The sequence below is a fragment of the Leptodactylus fuscus genome, chromosome 4, assembly GCF_031893055.1.
Source record: "Leptodactylus fuscus isolate aLepFus1 chromosome 4, aLepFus1.hap2, whole genome shotgun sequence".
Classification (NCBI taxonomy): Eukaryota; Metazoa; Chordata; class Amphibia; order Anura; family Leptodactylidae; genus Leptodactylus; species Leptodactylus fuscus.
In genome coordinates, this window is record NC_134268.1 from 35,334,287 (window position 1) to 35,352,886 (window position 18,600).

Genomic DNA, 18,600 nt, shown 5'->3' on the forward strand with positions numbered 1-18,600 from the left:
GGCATTTGTTTTCCTTGCAGTTTTGCCAGTTTACCGAGACCCATAAATCATTCTCACATTCTTATTGCGTATTATGACATGAACCTTGTCATACGAAAATGCCCAATAAATTAGAATTGCTGAAATGTAATGGGACTTAGAATCAGATACAATTATATTGCTCAATAAGAATTAATAATGATCCTGCAAATTCCCCAATACCCATTTTATCATTGTCATATAGAATAAAAACATCTGCCCCTAGCAGACACAGCGATGTAGTAGAATCAGTGCCAGGAGTGTAATTGGCAGCCGTGCACTGCATTAAGTCTGTGCAGCGACCCTGGAGCCAAATCTGGTCTCTAGGCAGCTCACATAGGACAGAGCTGGAAACAGCTACATTATATAGGATTTTTTAGCATTAGATATGTGATCTGCATATACCACTCTGATGCCGGGTTGCAACACTTCTTGAGTAACCAAGCAAACTGTCTTACTGATGTACCTGAGACCAAAGCACAGACACATGAGACACATCATGGGATTCAAACACTGATCTTGGACGTCAAATTTTTTGGGTTCTCCTGGGGATAATTTAAGGTTATACCGGCAGAAGTACACGTCTTCACCCTGCTGACCACGTCCTTTAGGACCATAGAAGCTGACTATGTGTGCTGAAATGCTAAGAATGAGTGTATATTGGGGCAGCTGCTGAACTGAACACTTTTACCTTAAAGGTTTTAAAATATTGATGACTGTCCTAAGGATAAGTGCCCAATATCAGATTGGTGGGTGTCTGTTACCCATAGCCCCTATTTACCACCTGTTCAGCAGCTGATATATAGAGAATGGGGCAGGAGCAGACAGTGTAGCGGCCAGACCAGGTTTTGGAATGGGACCTAAGCTGCAGTGACTTAGTTCAGCCACTACACAGAGAACAGCGCTGTTTGCTTCCTGCTCCATTCCCTATGTATTATTTACTGAGAACAGCTGATCAATGGGGATTATGGATGAGACGCCTACTGACCTGATATTGGTGACATCTCTTTAGGGTAGGTCCTTAAACTGTTAAAGGGGTTTTCTAGGCAAAAATTATTTTTTTTTCAAAAAGGTCGGTTAGTGCTATTACTAGGATAATAAGTGCAACCAAATACTTTTAGCCGTGTTTTGAGTGATTTCTGAGATTCTCTGTGAGCTTCTGGCATCTTCTGCATTTGTTTATATAGGTAACTTCCTGTTCTGTTTTCCTACAACTACCATGACGCCTTGTGCTTCACTCAGAGCTGACTCCCTACTACTCAGTCATTCACTCACTCCCCCTCCTTCCCTCTCCCTCCCTTTCTCACTCATACCCCTCCCTGTTTCCCTAGCTAGCCCACCTCTCCCCTTCCTAACTAACTGAATCCTCCCCATCCCATGATACTTACCTGTCTTCAGGCAGGACCTTCTGGCACAGGACTTCACTTGTTGTTCTGGGCAGGCGTGGGCGCCGACAGACATCAAGAGAACGAGGTGCCGGCCACCCAGAACAAGTGACGTCCTGTGCCCAGAAGATCCGGACAGGAAAACAGGTAAGTATGATGAGATGGGTTAGTATTGGTGACGTTCCATTTCTGAGCTAGGTAAATAGAGCTTTTTGGTACAGTAAGTAATTTGGAAGGTAGGCGGGGGGTAGTTTAGATAAGAAAGATCGTTTTATCCTGGACAACCCCTTTAAGGACGTTTTTGGTTTTTTTTTCCCTTATGACATTCTAAGAGCTATAACTTTTTCATCTTAATGTTGACATATGAGAATTTGCAATGAATTGTACTTTCTGGCATTTTGGGAAACATTTTGCTTATTAATCAGATTTTATTAATTCTTTCTTAGCAGGATGGCAAAAAAACTGTTTTTGTTATCTTTTTTTTTTTTTGTTCTAACTTTCATGGACTGCACTGGGCATCATTAATTATATGTTACCTTTGTTCGGCCTGTTATAGTGATAGCAAGCTTTTATTGGGTATTTATGTTGTATTTTATATTAAAAATTTTGTATTTTTATTTTAGTTTGTATATAATTTATTTATATTATATAATTTAATTTAGTTTATATTTATATAAAGTCACTTATTTGCCCAAAATAATAAGTTTTAGTGGCACTGCGGGGTATAAATAATGTTTTATTTTTATACTATGGGTTGATAGGGACGCATGAATAACGCATATGGCTATTTTTTAATTTATTTATATATTTATTTCTCTGTAATAAAAATATATATTGTGAAAATTGAAATTATTTATTTGTTATTTTATCTTTTGTTATTTTATCTTTTATAGTGGTGCCCAAATAATGCAAGCCACCATAGCGCCATTAGTTATACCCATAGGGCACATGCACAAGATCAGGATTTATATGCAGAAAATCTGAATATACATCAGATCCAAATCCTACCTGAAATTTTCCCCCATTCCTTTCAATAGAAGGCAGAAACTGATTTTTTTTTCTGTAGATGATCAGCATCTTACTGGTATTAAGACGGATATTTTCTGATAACTCCCATTGAAGTGAATGGGAGTCAAACATTTTTTACCTGACTAGCAGAGAATTTACTAATTCTACTGCAGAATTTAGTGATGCGGAAAAATTCAGATTCAAATTCCTGAAGTTGGATTTTTTAACTTGTACAACTTCTGCCATGTCCTTTTTATTGCATACATGTTGTTACCGCTGCTTCTATGTCTCGGTTTGTGGTAAGTTTGTTCACAGTACTTCGTTTTGTCTTTTGTAGCATAGATCTTAAGTGCTGGGTTGATCTTGAACATCTCAGAAGGGGTTCGCACAGAAAAAAGGAAGAACGTCTAGAAACGTCAAAAGATGTAAAGGACAAATATCTAAATAAAAAATATTTCTTCGGGCCTAACAGTCCGGCTACAAGAGATCAGCAGGAGCAGGTGAGACAAAAGCCAAAAACAGACACCAATTCTGATGTTTCTTTGTCTTATCTTAGTATGCACAGTATTATCTGTTAGAATAGCAGCTTGTTCTTCAGAACTGTTCTTCCTACTGCCAAGGAATTAGAATAAGTATTTGGTCTACTGGTCTTCAGAGACATGGATTCTCTTATGACAATCCATATGACTCTTGGGGGCTAAGAATCCAAACACTCCCTCTAAGTTCATCAGAGGATGGAAACGTCATGACAGTCTATACACTTCCATAAGCACCAATGTTACTTTGCTCTAGGTATAATGTGACACTTGTGTCGACTGAGTATAAATCCTGCTACCTCACCAACAAATTTGGAAATCCATGTCTTCTAAATAATATTGTACAGGTCATGATGCTGGCGGGAGGATGGGGCAAGCTACTACATGAGCGTCTGCCTTCCACCGTCATCACCGAGATACAGAAATACGTCCGTATGAGGATTGAGAAGAAATGGCTACCAATGTTTCTAGCAACCGAAGAATTTAGAGAACGCAAGAAACGTAAAGTAAGAGCTGCATGTTGTACTTTTACGTTGTGGAGTCAGATTTTCAGATGAAATAGGAAAAGTGCTGTAGTCTTTTGCAGACTCATCAAGGTTCTTACCCCCAAAATAAGTAGTGACAGTTAAAGTGTACCTCCAATTATAAAACCACTTGTCACAAATGAATAGTACAAGGGGATATAAGACACTTTGTAATCTTATTAAAGAAATATGTTTCCTCCACTTATAAGGCTGTTTTCCTTTCCCTTCCCTCACTCACTCAGACTCTCGGACTTGTCTCCATATTCAGTTTCACACAAAGAAGTCTATGGAGGGGGAGGCTGACTGGCTAGTAATTGATCCATTGCCTCAATCTGTACAACCTTATTGTAGATCTAGGCGAGTTAAAAGAGCTATCTTCGTTACTAAGTGTAGCAGAGCTTAGGGGGCGTTCACACTACCGTCTGTGTCCGACAGGTAGTGTCCGCTCCTAGCGTCCGCTCAAAATCTCGCACGAACATTAGGAGCGGACACTAGCTGTGTCCGTGACACCTGTCATTTATTTAAATGGGCATTGGGTGCGTTCTGTTGCACTCCGTGCCCTTCCTTCACTGTCCGCATTTAAAGATGTCAGGTTTTTCTGTCCGCTTGAAAAGTCGGACATCTTTGGGAACGGACACTTAAGGACAGGCACGGACTGTAACAGAACGCACCCGATCTCTATTTAAATTAATGCAAAATGTCATGGACACAGCTAGTGTCCGCGCAAGATTTTGGACGGACATTAGCAGCGGACACTAGCTGTCGGACACTGACGGTAGTGTGAACGCTCCCTTAGCAGTTAAAATATCTGCTACTGTGGTTTAGGCTCTTTACAAGAATTCTCCAACTAAAGACGCAGTGACCAGGACGTCCATTAGTCATTGTAATATACGTAGGGAATAACAAGAAGACAGTGGAGAATGGTTCTCTTTGCTGATTCTGGGACATTGCAGAGATACAATGTAACTATTTCTGTGATTTATGTGTCTATTTCTCTCCAGTCACAGATGAAGGATGTGGCAGAAGATGTTATATTCCAGACAAATAAGAAGAAATTGGGAGTGTGGAAGGTATATTCTATTCTATCACATTATGTACATCTACAAAATGTATTTATTTTGTCCCTATTAGACACCTCTTGGTTCTCTTACTTTGCTCCATAATTTTGGCTCAAATTTAGCACCTGGTTTTCCATTTTAGGACTCCTTTACCTGCTAAGCCATACTTTAAGGGAGGGTTCACACGGTGTAACGTGCCGCGTGATGTGGCACGTCTACGCCGCGGGACCCTTTGCAGACCGTACACGCTCCCATTGATTTCAATGGGAGCGGGGATCGTATGCGCCGCGCTAGTTTGCGGCCGTGATGTTGCGGCCACTAGCGCGGCGCATACGATCCCCGCTCCCATTGAAATCAATGGGAGCGTGTATGGCCCGCAAAGGGTCCTGTGGCGTAGACGTGCCACATCACGCAGCACGTTACACCGTGTGAACCCTCCCTAACTTTGCTTTCTCTTTTCTCAGTCATGTCAGGCTGGAGAGACGCTGAGCGGAGGACAGTCAGACATCTATTGCTCCCTGCTATCAGCCTTTCTCTTTCTGTCCTCAGCCGTTTGCGCCTGCTGTACCTGACTGCTAAGTCCTATACTTTGCTAGGTTCTGGCAGTGGGTTACGCTTATGGGGATCTGCTGTGCAGTCCTGTTGTGGATGGGGGCCTGGATTGGTGTTCTAGATTTCTTTGCGTTGCCATACAGACTGGGAACTGGTGGCAGGCAGAAGTCAGGGGACACAGGGCTGCTGCTGCTGCTTGCACCAAATTGGCCAGTCTCCGTCCCCAAGAAGTAAGTCATCATCACGCTGGGATGAAAGACAAGAACTGGGATGGATGAGAGCAGGGCTGACCTGCCTGGGGCAGTTACATTTCCACAGGAGGTGTGCTCATCTGCAAGAGGCGCTAGATGACTGGCAGGCGCTGCAGCTGCACTGACCATTGAATGCATAGAGTGTGAGCAGCCAGCCAATGGGAGCCATGTATGCAAATGAGCTGATGGCAGGTGTCATCTCTCCTCCATTCCTCCATGAATTGGGGCTTTGTATAGCAGTGAGAATTTGGGCAGGGGCCTTCAGATGGTGTTTTTTGGCCAGGAACCTTCCAATTCTCTTGAGCCTGATCTCTCCCTAAGGGTACAGTAGCCCTCCCGAGTGGGGTATAAATACTGATACAGACGACATGTTTCTATCGGGTGCACGGCAGATGTCGCTGCAGCCTTCGGTGCTGTTATGAACGGTACAGTGGGATTGACTTAGGTCAATCGGCTGCTTCCCGCTCGGTTTTGGGGATTTTTTTAAATTCATACGGCCGCTTATCTGGCATGCAACTTACTGCAGGCTTCAAATATAAGATGCTCGGCTCATTGGGGGCTTGTTTTTTTTTTTTTTTTGTTAACATTGCTTTCCTTCGGTTGCTGTTTTAGGCCGGCTGTAGGACTGGCAAACGTCCGCTGCTCTTTCTTATCAGCCATATCAAGCTGCTGGGGTGGAGGGAAATTGGCTGCACAATAAGCCCATGCAGCACGCAGTCTATTGCTCCCTCTTATCAGGCAACTGACATTGGACAGCGGTTGGAGCTAGACCAGGTTAAGGGACGTTTGTCAGGTCCAAAATACCTCTAAAAGCAAAAATAGTGCTGTGTGGGAACCTTTAATACGTGGCCACAATCCCATCAAGCCATGCAAAGCTAACCATTTTTTTTTAATCAATATGCAAATCAGCCTGTGAGTGCATTAGGGGCGGCCCAATTAGCTAGATTTGCATATAGTAATGGGCAGCACGCGCGGCTGAACGCTTGCCTTGCGGCACTATACAAGCGATAAATGAATGAAGACAGTGATGTATAAAGCAAATGTTTGTAACCAACAGAATAAGAAGCAGAGGGGTGTCATATATTTAACAATGTCTAAAACATAGAAATTATGAAGGATATTTTTTTCAGTTTTATACAAAATAAGACTAAAAATAAATGGTTTATTCTTCTGATATACTAATACCCAGAGCCTGTAATAGGACTGTGTATAGAGGATTACTCACTTCTTACTATTTTTTTTTAGCAATTAGACAGCAAATGGATTTCCTCCTCCAAAGAAATCATAGCTTTCCGCAAAGCATTACTGAATCCAATCACAGCAAGCCAATTTCAACGATATATATCTTTAAAGGGAGATTTTTTTGAAAATGGACTGCTCTTCTGGCAGGAGGTGCAGAAATATAAGGTAAGAGGCCAATTGTTTCATTGTCGTAGCATAACACAGGGGTTTAGTATCTAGAGGGGGGTGATCAGCATGGGCCCTAGGTGGTGGACGCCAAGAAAGGCAACATGAAGCTACTTTGCCTAAAAGTGGCCATACACATTAAACTAAGGTTGGCAAACTTGTCAATTTCTGTGGTATTGGTCGATCTTGTAATGTGTATTGCATGTGTGGCCATCTTTCATTCACCTATATTTGGGAAAGAAGAATCGGGCATCTTAAGGGGGTTGTCCAAGAGTTGAAGTTGATGTCCTATCTTTAGGATAGGTCCTCAGTGTCTGACTGGTGAGAGCTGACTCCCCACACCTCCATTGATCATATGTTCAGAGTACCGTGTACTGAGCCAGAACCAGACAGCTCTGTACACCGTGCACACGGAGTTAACGCGAGCGCATTTTAGCATAATACACGTGTATAGAATACACGTGTAAAAATAGCACTCCCATTGACTTCAATGAAATTTTTAAATGTGTAAAAAACGCGCCAAAAAACACAACGCGTATTTTGACGTGTTTTTTTACACGTGTAAAAAATTTCATTGAAGTCAATGGGAGTGCTATTTTTACACGTGTATTCTATACACGTGTATTATGCTAAAATGCGCTCGCGTTAACTCCGTGTGCACAGGCCCTTATTCACCCGAAGACTCCTTTGATTCAAATGTGTATAACGAGCTTTAGGCTAAGAGCACACATCGCGGGCTGCGGCAAAAAGGCAATGTGAGAAAAACCCAGACGGAAATGCATTGCGGTTTTTCCCGCAGCACTTTTCACAGAAAAGTCCTCTGCAGAATTTCTGCTTCAGTTATACCTATAGGAAAACCGCATCTCCGCAGGTATAATTGACATGCTGCGACGGTTTTTGAAATTGCAGCATTTCAACCGCATGTATTTGTATGCAATGTGTGGATGAGATTCACTTTGCAGGGCCTGTAAAACGCTGAGTTTTTTGCCGCAGCACTTCCGCCACATGAGACCCCAGTCTTAGCCCAGGGTATTTATATACAGTCATGGCCAAAAGTTTTGAGAATGATACAAATATTAATTTTTACAAAGTCTACTGCTTCAGTTTTTCTAATGGCAATTTGCATATACTCCAGAATGTTATAAAGAGTGATCAGCTTAACAGCAATTACTTGCAAAGTCAATATTTGCCTAGAAAATGAACTTTATCCCCCAAAACACATTTCAATATCATTGCAGCCCTGCCTTAAAAGGATCAGCTAACATCGTTTCAGTGATTGCTCCATTTACACAGGTGTGGGTGTTGATGAGGACAGGGCTGGAGATCAATCTGTCATTGATTAAGTAAGAATGACACCACTGGGCACTTTAAAAGGAGGCTGGTGCTTGGCATCATTGTTTCTCTTCTGTTAACCATGGTTATCTCTAAAGAAACACGTGCAATCATCATTGCACTGCACAAAAATGGCCTAACAGGGAAGAGTATCGCAGCTAGAAGATTGCAACTCAGTCAACAATCTATCGCATCATCAAGAACTTCAAGGAGAGTGGTTCCATTGTTACCAAAAAGGCTCCAGGGCGCCCAAGAAAGACCAGAAAGCGCCAGGACCGTCTCTTAAAAGTGTTTCAGCTGCGGGATCAGGTTACCAGCAGTGCAGAGCTTGCTCAGGAATGGCAGCAGGCAGGTATGAGTTCATCTGCACGCACTGTGAGGCGGAGACTCTTGGAGCAAGGCCTGGTCTCAAGGAGGGCAGAAAAGAAGCCACTTCTCTCCAGAAAAAACATCAGGGACAGACTGATATTCTGCAAAAGGTACAGGGAGTGGACTGCTGAGGACTGGGGTAAAGTCATTTTCTCTGATGAATCCCCTTTTCGATTGTTTGGGACATCTGGAAAACAGCTTATTCGGAGAAGACGAGGTGAGCGCTACCACCAGTCTTGTCTCATGCCAACTGTAAAGCATCCTGAAACCATTCATGTGTGGGGTTGCTTCTCAGCCAAGGGAATCGGCTCTCTCACAGTCTTGCCTAAAAACACAGCCATGAATAAAGAATGGTACCAGAATGTCCTCCAAGATCAACTTCTCCTAACCGTCCAAGAGCAGTTTGGCGATCCACAATGCCTTTTCCAGCATGATGGAGCACCTTGCCATAAAGCAAAGGTGAGAACTAAATGGCTCAGGGAACAAAACATAGAGATTTTGGGTCCATGGCCTGGAAACTCCCCAGATCTTAATCCCATTGAGAACTTGTGGTCAATCCTCAAGAGAAGGGTGGACAAACAAAAACCTACAAATTCTGACAAAATGCAAACATTGATTGTGCAAGAATGGACTGCTATCAGTCAGGATTTGGTCCAGAAATTGATTGAGAGCATGCCAGGGAGAATTGCAGAGGTCCTGAAGAAGAAGGGTCAACACTGCAAATATTGACTTGCTGCATTAACTCATTCTAACTGTCAATATAAGCTTTTGTTACTCATAATATGATTGCAATTCTATTTCTGTATGTGATAAAAACATCTGACAAACACACATAAAAACCAGAGGGCAGCAGATCATGTGAAAATATAAGACTTGTGTCATTCTCAAAACTTTTGGCCATGACTGTACAGAGCTGCAAATGAAATATTTGCCCCAAGAAAGAAAACCCTAGATACGACTCAGTATTGCACTTGTTAACACAGTCTTTTACATTTGGATTGTTAATGCTTCTGTCTATGGCTTTAGCTATAACTTTGCACTGTCGTCTTTCCCATCTAATACAATTTTCTTTACTTGTCCTTCAGGAATTGTGCCATTCTCACTGTGATGAATCTACAATTCAGAGCAAGATCTCCGCTATCATCAACTGCTTCATCAACTCCTCCATCCCACCAGCTCTGCAGATAGACATTCCTCCAGAACAAGCAGAGCAAATTATAGAGCGACGTAGAGATCTAGGACCATATGTGTTTCGGGAAGCCCAGGTCAGCAGAAATGGATGGATGGATACAGTCATACTTTAGTTAAAGAGGACCTTTCACCATATCTGGGCACAGGCAGTTCTATATACTGCCAGAAAGCTGACAGTGCGCTGAATTCAACGCACTGTCGGCTTTCCCGATCCGTGCCCGGTGTAAAGCGCTATCGGTCCCGGTACCGTAGCGCTTTACAGTCAGAAGGGCGTTTCTGACCATTAGCCAGAGACGTCCTTCTGCCTCGCGGCGCCAATCGCGCTGTGCTGTGGAGCCGGGAGGAACGCCCCCTCCCTCTCCTGATAATGCTCGTCTACGGACAAGCTGTGTGAGCAGAGGGAGGGGGGAGTTCCTCCCGGCTCCACAGCACAGCGCGATTGGCGCCGCGAGGCAGAAGGACGTCTCTGGCTAATGGTCAGAAACGCCCTTCTGACCATAGAAGAGCTACGGTACCGGGTCGTAAGCTCTTCACACCGGGCACAGATCGGGAAAGCCGACAGTGTGCTGAATTCAGCGCACTGTCAGCTTTCTGGCAGTATATAACACTGCCTGTGCCCGGATATGGTGAAAGGTCCTCTTTAAAGGGGAAGTCCTTGTTAAGAATATTTCATGTTATTTCATGCTTATTGTTTATTGACACTCTTTGCCTCTTTTGATAGAGGGGATCCTTAGTAGGGAACATCACTCTATCAGATAGATCCTCAAATCTATCTTTAGCCTATGAGTAGGGTCCTGTGTGGCGTTTACAGGGGTGAATTATATATTAGGCTATGTTCACATCTTAAATCTGCAATGCACTGAACACATCTATGGGCTTCATTTAACCAGAAATGTATCCCTTTGCCATATATTTGGGTGGTGAGCATCAACATCCCATTGTTTCTGTGCATTGAAAAGCACATTTAACTATGTTTTTCAATGCAAAGGTGATCCGATCTGTATGTTTAGTGTATATATCAGGAGATCATCCTTGCTTATACACATGGCTAAAAAGCTACTTGCATCGACTTATATTCTGTAACATTGATTTCGTAGGAAGTCGGGGTCCTAATGGACTCCCCCCCTTCTCTTATACAGTGGCGGATCCAGGGTTTGCGGGGCTCTGGGCAATTGACTTTGGCGGGGCCCTACTTACTGGGGGGTCTCGCACTTCTAACCTGTACTTCCCAACTGTTGAAGACTAGAAAGAGGGAATAAAACGTGCGGCGCACGCAGCGCGCCGCAGCAAATTAGGCCCCACCCACTTTTATGTTGACTCCGCCCATTCTCATTCAATTTTCATGTGATTCCACACAGTATAATCCTCCTACAGTCACCCGTAAATTATATGTTCCCCCTCCATCTCTCCCCCATTTTCATATACACCTTTCATCTACCCCTAGTTTCATGTCCCCCCCTCTATCTTTGTCCCCAGTTTCATGCCATCCTCACCCTTTATCTGCCCACAGTTTCATGTCCCCCCGTCTCTGCCCCAGTGTCATGCCGTTCTCCCCCCTTCATCTGCCCCAGTGTCATGTCGTTCTCCCCCCTTCATCTGCCCCAGTGTCATGCCATCCCCCCCTTCATCTGCCCCAGTATCATGCCATTCTCCCCCCTTCATCTGCTTCAGTGTCATGCCGTTCCCCCCCCTTCATTTGCCCCAGTGTCATGCCATTCTTCCTCCTTCATCTGCCTCAGTGTCATGCCGTTCTCCCCCCCTTCATTTGCCCCAGTGTCATGCTGTTCTCTCCCCCTTCATCTGCCCCAGTGTCATGCCATTCTCCCCCCCTTCATCTGCCCCAGTGTCATGCTGTTCTCCCCCCCTTCATCTGCCCCAGTGTCATGCCGTTTTCCCCCCCTTCATCTGCCCCAGTGTCATGCTGTTCTCCCCCTCCATCTGCCCCAGTGTCATGCTGGATCCGCCCCTGCCCTTATATGTCGGATTGTGTCTCCATATTTACTTTGAATTGTTGTTGTGTTGCTGTTGTTTTGTCGAGTTTGATTTTATGTAAAGAAAAATGTGTTAATAAAAATTATCTGATTTAAAAAAAATAAAAAATTCGTAGGGAGAGTCCAAAGGCAACCCATCCTCGCACATAGGAAGCCTAAAAACTCCATACAAGCCTTCCCATGATCTTAAAGTCTAACATCCATCTGCCTTTCTATAGACTTGCGATATACAGGTGGACATAAGTAACTGTGAATGTGTCTGTATACTTAGATGACAATCTTCAGTATAATGTTCAAGTTTTGGCCTGAGTTCTGTGAATTCCGGAATCGTCTGACAGATGAGAAGATTGTCCCTCTACTGGAGCGAAAGAAGGCGAAGAAGGCAGAACAGATGAGACAAAAAATGAGGGAACAAGAGAAGCTTGCTAGTGTGAGTACCGGTAACTTTACATCTATCATATACAATACTCATGGAATGACAAATCAATGGAATATTCTGCTCGCGTTTCCCTTGCAGAGGACAATTGATTTTCACCAGTGTTTTGGACTATATAAGCTGCAAATGCTTGTGCAAACCATATTTGTAATAAAATTTGAGACTATTCCCAATTTTCTCGGATACCCAGACAGGTAGCAGTGCTCTATACATATTCCGCCACATGGGAATACATGGCAGAAAGACATACATCCACCTTGTATGGCAGAAGGACATACGCATTCATACTGGAATACATAGCAAACAGATACAGACAGAAACTAGGACTTCACTCCGGCATCCAGACAGAAACTGAAATATTGCTCAGACATACAGAAAGAAGAACAGCATGCATCCAAACAGACACACATGCAGGTACAAACTAAGACATTGCTCTGGCAGGGCGTGGATAGAGAAGCAGACTTTCATATGCACAGAAAGACAGGAGGATCAAGTACAGAGGTAACCAATAGGTCTGCTGGGAAAGGTAGCATGCCGGTATACATAGAGCGCAGGCATTACAGTAATATATGCATCACATCCTTAGAATCACATTTCACATTATTACAGAGAGAACATTACAAATTTAATGTTGGGGCTTATTATGCCTATTGTTAATTTGTGTGCAATGCTTTAAGGAAGGCTAGGTTTACATCTGTGCGAGGGTGTCCAGCCAAAACGCACGGGGACTTCTCTCTTCAGTGGTTTCAGTATAAATCGGCAAAAACCTGGCATCCCAATTCTAATCTATGGAGTCTGCGGGGGTGCGCAGGGTAACCGCTATTTTAGTGGTTTGGCTCTCTGTCATCCCCCTGGTGGATCTGAATGACAGAGACCCGTTCACAGATGACTAAGCCATTCTAAAATATCTGGAGGGTGAGAAAGAATCAGAATAATAATATTATAGAAATCCACTATCTTACTAGTCATATTATATGTAACATACTGTATATGGCAATAGTGGCCTACTCCAATAATATTAGTTTTGAAACATTGAACTAGGTAGTAGAGATGAGCAAGTAGTAGTAGATCGAATACCTTCCTGCCATAGGTATGCGTGTAAGCGGCCGAAAACCAGGGGGTTAAGCGAATTGAATATTTGATGCGTTTAACCCCTTGGTGTTCAGCTGCTTACACGCATACCTATGGTGGGGAGGTATTCGATCGAATACTACTCGCTCATCTCTACTAGGTATGTTTTATATGGCTATCCATTCATCTGAATAGATGGCACGTAATACTAACTTTCCTGTGTACAGGTCACGAGGGTAGTAGTGTAGGGACAATGAGGACGATCACCCCCAAAATTACAACACTAAATGAACACATTTCTATACATTATTTCTTGCAGCTATTATGTATTTCCTAAGAGGCTTAAAACGATACATGAATGTGACTGTACAACGTCTTGCGCGAGTTGCCAGTCAGCACTTACTGACACCTCCTTGAGTACAAATCAGTCTCCAAACATTTAATGGAGCCGGCCAATTTATACTCTTACTATACGGCGTTGCCCCTTCTCTCATGCAGAACTATTATATTGCAGAAATAATTTTGGACTTCCTGCCTTATAGGCTTGAAATTCTCAATAACAAAGTATTCCAGTTGGGAGATTGTAAAGGCCAATGTCATACTTTATGCAGAATTACACATGAGTATGTTTTAGATTGTTGGTATGATGAAATCTACAATCCTTTATCAGATTTATCCTGCTCTCTACATTTTCCATTCCTTCCATATTTTTTGTGTCGCCGACGGACACAGTCTACGGAGCATAGAAGCACAGTCAGTCTCTTTACTAATATCAATGCGGATTGTGTTAGTAATAGATTTAATTCTACATCATCAGTATCAGATCTGTGGGAGTCCAATCCCTGCACCCTGGTCCTGTGCTCGGGCTGGCGCTATTGTGGCACACGTGTATGGAGAAGCCGGGTTTGGCGCGCCGGGGCACTGCTTATGAATCACATCATCGGGCCTCCTCCCCCTCTTACTCCGACCCTCCCTCCCCCTCAGCCCGGGTCCTCCTCGACCTGCCTGTAACACACAGTGATCAGCACCAGCGCCGCTGCCTATCCTGCCCTCTCCAATCTCCCGCCAGCAGTGCGGCCTAGCAGCTCACACATTGCAGCTCGCGATCGACCCATACTTCCTTTGCGATCGACCGGTAGATCGTGATCGACGTATTGGGCACCCCAGCCATAGGATATTCCGCTCTATAAATCTCCGGAGAGAAAAGTCCTGCAAGGAGGAAACCCAGTGGGCCCCATTATAGTTTACGTATGTAACCGCTTTTTAGGAAGACAGGAGCTCCGTCTTTTGGGTCCCCATGTGGACCCCAATGATGGAGACCCAAATTACTAGTGTGATCCTAGCGTCATATGTTCCACGTACATATACAGATTGTAAAACAAACACTGGTGCTGCCCTTACAGAGATTCCTCATCTGACTTCTGTATGTTAATCCTTTGATCTCAACCGATCATCATGTTCTACATCTACAGCAACAGCAACAGGAAGTCTCCAAAAGGAAGGGCACCTTCTCCGACATATATAGTGACAACGAGAGTAGCTACAGCGAAGAGTCATTGTCTGGCCGCAACACCTTCGGACGTAGCAGAAATGTGAGTAGACTTTATTGTACATTTATTATAATATAGTCATCTGCTACAGTAATGGTCAGAAAATGGTGGCAGTCATTATATAGTAATCATTACACCCCTCGACATGTGGTAGCCATTAATAGTCATCCCAGTCTGACCTGCCTGACAAATCTTTGGATTTGCACCTGTGTGTCCATCATGTGACCATGGACTGATTTTACCCACTGGAAATAAGAGCACTTAGTTTGGGACTGCCCACCTGACAGTAGAGAGATTAATTAGCATATTAAGTGCTGAAACTAACTGCACTGATTACTCAGGAACAGTAGGGGCTAGAGAACAAATTTTACCAGTGCTGGAATTGCTTTCAGTTGGTGGAGCTGGTGAAAAGTTTTTATTGTCCCTGTCCAAATGTGCAACTAGGAGCAGTATAGGCAGTTACCGTAACTAGTATTCGGTGAACTCTGCCCACAAGGGGGCGTGATTCTATAGACCTTTATTTAATAATCACATAAGTGAGGAAAATCTGCAGCTATTAATCTGACAAAACAGGAAACTTTACTTATTGAGGGTGATTAATGGTCTTATTATGTGATGGAGTTATGTCATGTTTTCATTGCACAGACACAGTTTTTGCAGCTGCGATGTCCCACGCATTTCTGTGCCAGCATACTTTTTGGGGAAATTAGACAGTGGTAGATCATACAGCTGTCATTTCCTCTATACACCAGTTTGCCGAATTTTATGGGTTTACAGGTGCTGACTCAAACTATATACTGTAGACACACATAGCACTTATAGCATGGATATGGGATATCACTTTTGGCTTTACTTTTGTGATGGGCTAAAATATGGATATATAGCTATATAAAATCACCTATGTATGTCCTGCTTTATTATTACGGTATTATTTATTTATATAGCACCATTAATTCCAGGCTGCTGTACATGATTATATTAATTCCATGGAGCTGTACAATATTATATTAATTTCATGGTGCTTTACATTTTAGGGTTTACATACAATACACAGAATATACAGGTAGATATAATACTAACAATGACTGACTGGCACAGTGGGGTAGAGGGGTAGAGGGCCCTGCCCGCGAGGGCTTACAATCTATGAGAGAAGAGGCACAGAGACAGAAGGAGAGGGGGGAGACTGTACAGATGGGGGTGCGGTGATAGTGTTATTGGAGGTTGTAGGCCTTCCTGAATAGGTGAGTCTTCAGGGCCTTCTTGAAGTTTGTGATTGTGGGGGTCAGTCTTATGTTATACTTATTATAGTAATATCACAAGTTATATCATATGTCACTGTTCACATAGGTGTCTTGGAGTTACTCAAAGTACTTGGAGGCTCTGGAGCAGGAAAGGATGCTTCTAAAAATACAGCAAGACTTGGAAAAGAAAACGGAGTCAAGTGTAATGTCAGGTACAGATAACAATACCAGCTTAAAGGGGCTGTCCAGAGAGAAACACTGCGCATAAATGCAATGGAAACGCATCACGTTTTTTTCCTGCAGTGTTTTTCATTGCGTTTTTTGCTGTGTTTTTCTCTGTGGATTTTCTTCTCTTATTTGAACCTATAGGGAAAACACAAGTGTTCCTGCAGGTATAATTGAAATGCTGCGTTTTTCGAAGACTCTTGCTTTTCTGCTGGTACTTTCCGCAATGTGGGCTTCAGACTGAAGACCCACATTGCGAAAATGCAGCATAAAACGCTGCATTTTACAGTCCTTGCATAGTGAATGGGATTCCAATTAATCCCATCCACAAATTGCATAAAAAAATCTGCAGCGGAAAAGCCTATGGAAACGCTGGCATGTTCAATATAGGTACAATATGCAGAAAGTCCGCAAAGGAAAACTCTGAGAATGCAATGATGAAAAAACGCGATGCGTTCCCCCCACGGTTTTTCTCACAGTGTTTTTTTGCTGCATTTCGCTACGTGGGGCTTTAGCATTTCAGGGGTTTTCTGGAATTTTTAATTGCTGATCTATCTTTAGGATAGGTCATTAGTTGTAGATGTGTACGGTCCAATACCAGGGACCCTTGTAGATCAGCTGTTTAAAGCGATAGCCGCACTTTCTGTGTGTCACTTCCACTTCACAGTCTGTGACATTACTTTATCAGTCACATGGTATGATCGCAGAAAATAAATGGGACGAGCTGCGGTACCAAGCACTGCCAACTGTACAAATGTACGGTGCTGTACTTAATAAATAGTGAAGAAGCTGCAGCACTCACCCGAATGGTGCAGACTCTTCACAAGGCTGTCTAGGGTAGTTTGCAGCAGAAAAGTAGTTAAATGATCACTGAGTTTTCTGCTTCCTCCCTGCGCTGATCATAGGGATAAGTTCAAGGCTAGGCAGAGGAAACTGTGCATCTGTAATTGTGTAGCTGCACAGTTTTCTCTATGATCGGGCAGAGTGATTCAAAAGCATCATGCCCAATCATTAAGGGGATAGCTCAGAAAGTCTTCATGGTGGCAGACTTTCCCACAAGTGAGGTTTTGAGCTGTTCTGCCATACTGCCATGCCGTTTAGAGGGTGTAGTGGTCCCTGTTTCTTCATGGTCTCCTTTGGGATTGGTACGGTCATTTCTGAAATAAGGATAACTTTTATGTTGTCTCATTTATTTGCTTTCTTAGATGACTCCTCAATCTACAGCATTAAAACTGATGCATCGAAAAGATCTGGAAAGACAGTCGGCTCATCACACCAGTCTGTACAGGCGCAAAGACTTTCATCGGCTTCAAGACGCTTATAGTGAAAATTGAATATAATATTTTTGCTGAAACGGAGGCCGGAGTCATTCATTACGTTATCAGTCCCAAATGACTGTCCTTTCTATTATCCTCATTGTCAGTTTCCCAGCTCTCAGAATTCTTTGTGTCCCATATGTAAGATTCTGCTTTTGAAAATCTGTTCAAGTTAATTTTCTAATATTATATTCTGCTTCATAATTTTACAGAACGAGTGACCATAGTCCAAAGTAGGGTTGTCCACGTTGGAAAACTCATTATAAAATATCCTATCGGGTCATACAAAGCTAAAAGAATGGAGTCCCTCATATGTGACCTCCATCAGAGCAGAGAGAAGCTACAAACAGAGAGAAGCTCTCTCTCCTCTGTCTCTGAGGGGCTCGACTTGTACAGGCATTACATGGGCAGCCATTTTATTTTATCTTGCATCGTGTAATGGTTCACTCTGTTGGCACTGTAGAGAAATTGAGAACTTGATGCTGTATCCTTCTACCAAATGCAGATGGATTGCAAAGGGGTCCCTGCATTGGGACTTCCTGTGATAAGCTTATTTATTAGAGCACCAAGGTAACAATAAAGGACTAACCAAAGCAATCAGCTTCTTTAGAGAGGACCCTTCACCATCTCTGCCAAATCCAGCTCTTAGAATTAGAATTTTTTTTTTATCTGGCCCTCACTGTTCCTGAGCAATAAGTACTGTTGGTTTTGGTGATATACTATTTAGTCTCTGTACTGTTAGTAGGGCTTTGTCAGGAAGGAGCAGGTAAGGGGGTGTAATTCTTAGATATGACACTAAGTACCTCTGATTGGGGCTCTGAGTCACGTCCCCTTGACTGCTCCTAAATTGCACATCAGGCACCAAAACTAACAGCACTGATTGCTCAGGAACTGTGGGGGCTAGAGAGAAAATTTCATAGTTCTCTCATGGTCCAAAATTCTATCTATGTTTACACCATCTAGGTCTCCAAAACAACAACAAAGTCAATGTTTTCTGGGGGTGGTTACGCAATTTCTTAGACCAGCAGGTTAATTGGCGTAATTTCTTGATCCCATAGGTCACATTTCATCTACCAAAGAGCTTGCTGGTCACACACAATTCTAATATATTTAAATTGACTTTATCTGTCCAGATATTA

General features: G+C 43.1%; 1 protein-coding gene across 1 annotated transcript in view; it reads left to right on the forward strand.

Moving 5' to 3' along the window:
- Window positions 1-17,469, forward strand: part of RGS22 (regulator of G protein signaling 22) — a 69,889-nt gene extending 52,420 nt beyond the window's left edge. The window contains exons 18-26 of the mRNA XM_075271954.1: window positions 2,749-2,911; window positions 3,295-3,453; window positions 4,473-4,541; window positions 6,578-6,739; window positions 9,526-9,705; window positions 11,894-12,052; window positions 14,602-14,721; window positions 16,027-16,132; window positions 17,351-17,469. Coding sequence (XP_075128055.1) covers window positions 2,749-2,911; window positions 3,295-3,453; window positions 4,473-4,541; window positions 6,578-6,739; window positions 9,526-9,705; window positions 11,894-12,052; window positions 14,602-14,721; window positions 16,027-16,132; window positions 17,351-17,469 — 1,237 coding nt within the window. The remainder of the gene's footprint in view (window positions 1-2,748; window positions 2,912-3,294; window positions 3,454-4,472; window positions 4,542-6,577; window positions 6,740-9,525; window positions 9,706-11,893; window positions 12,053-14,601; window positions 14,722-16,026; window positions 16,133-17,350) is intronic.
- The last annotated feature ends 1,131 nt before the right edge of the window (window positions 17,470-18,600 follow it).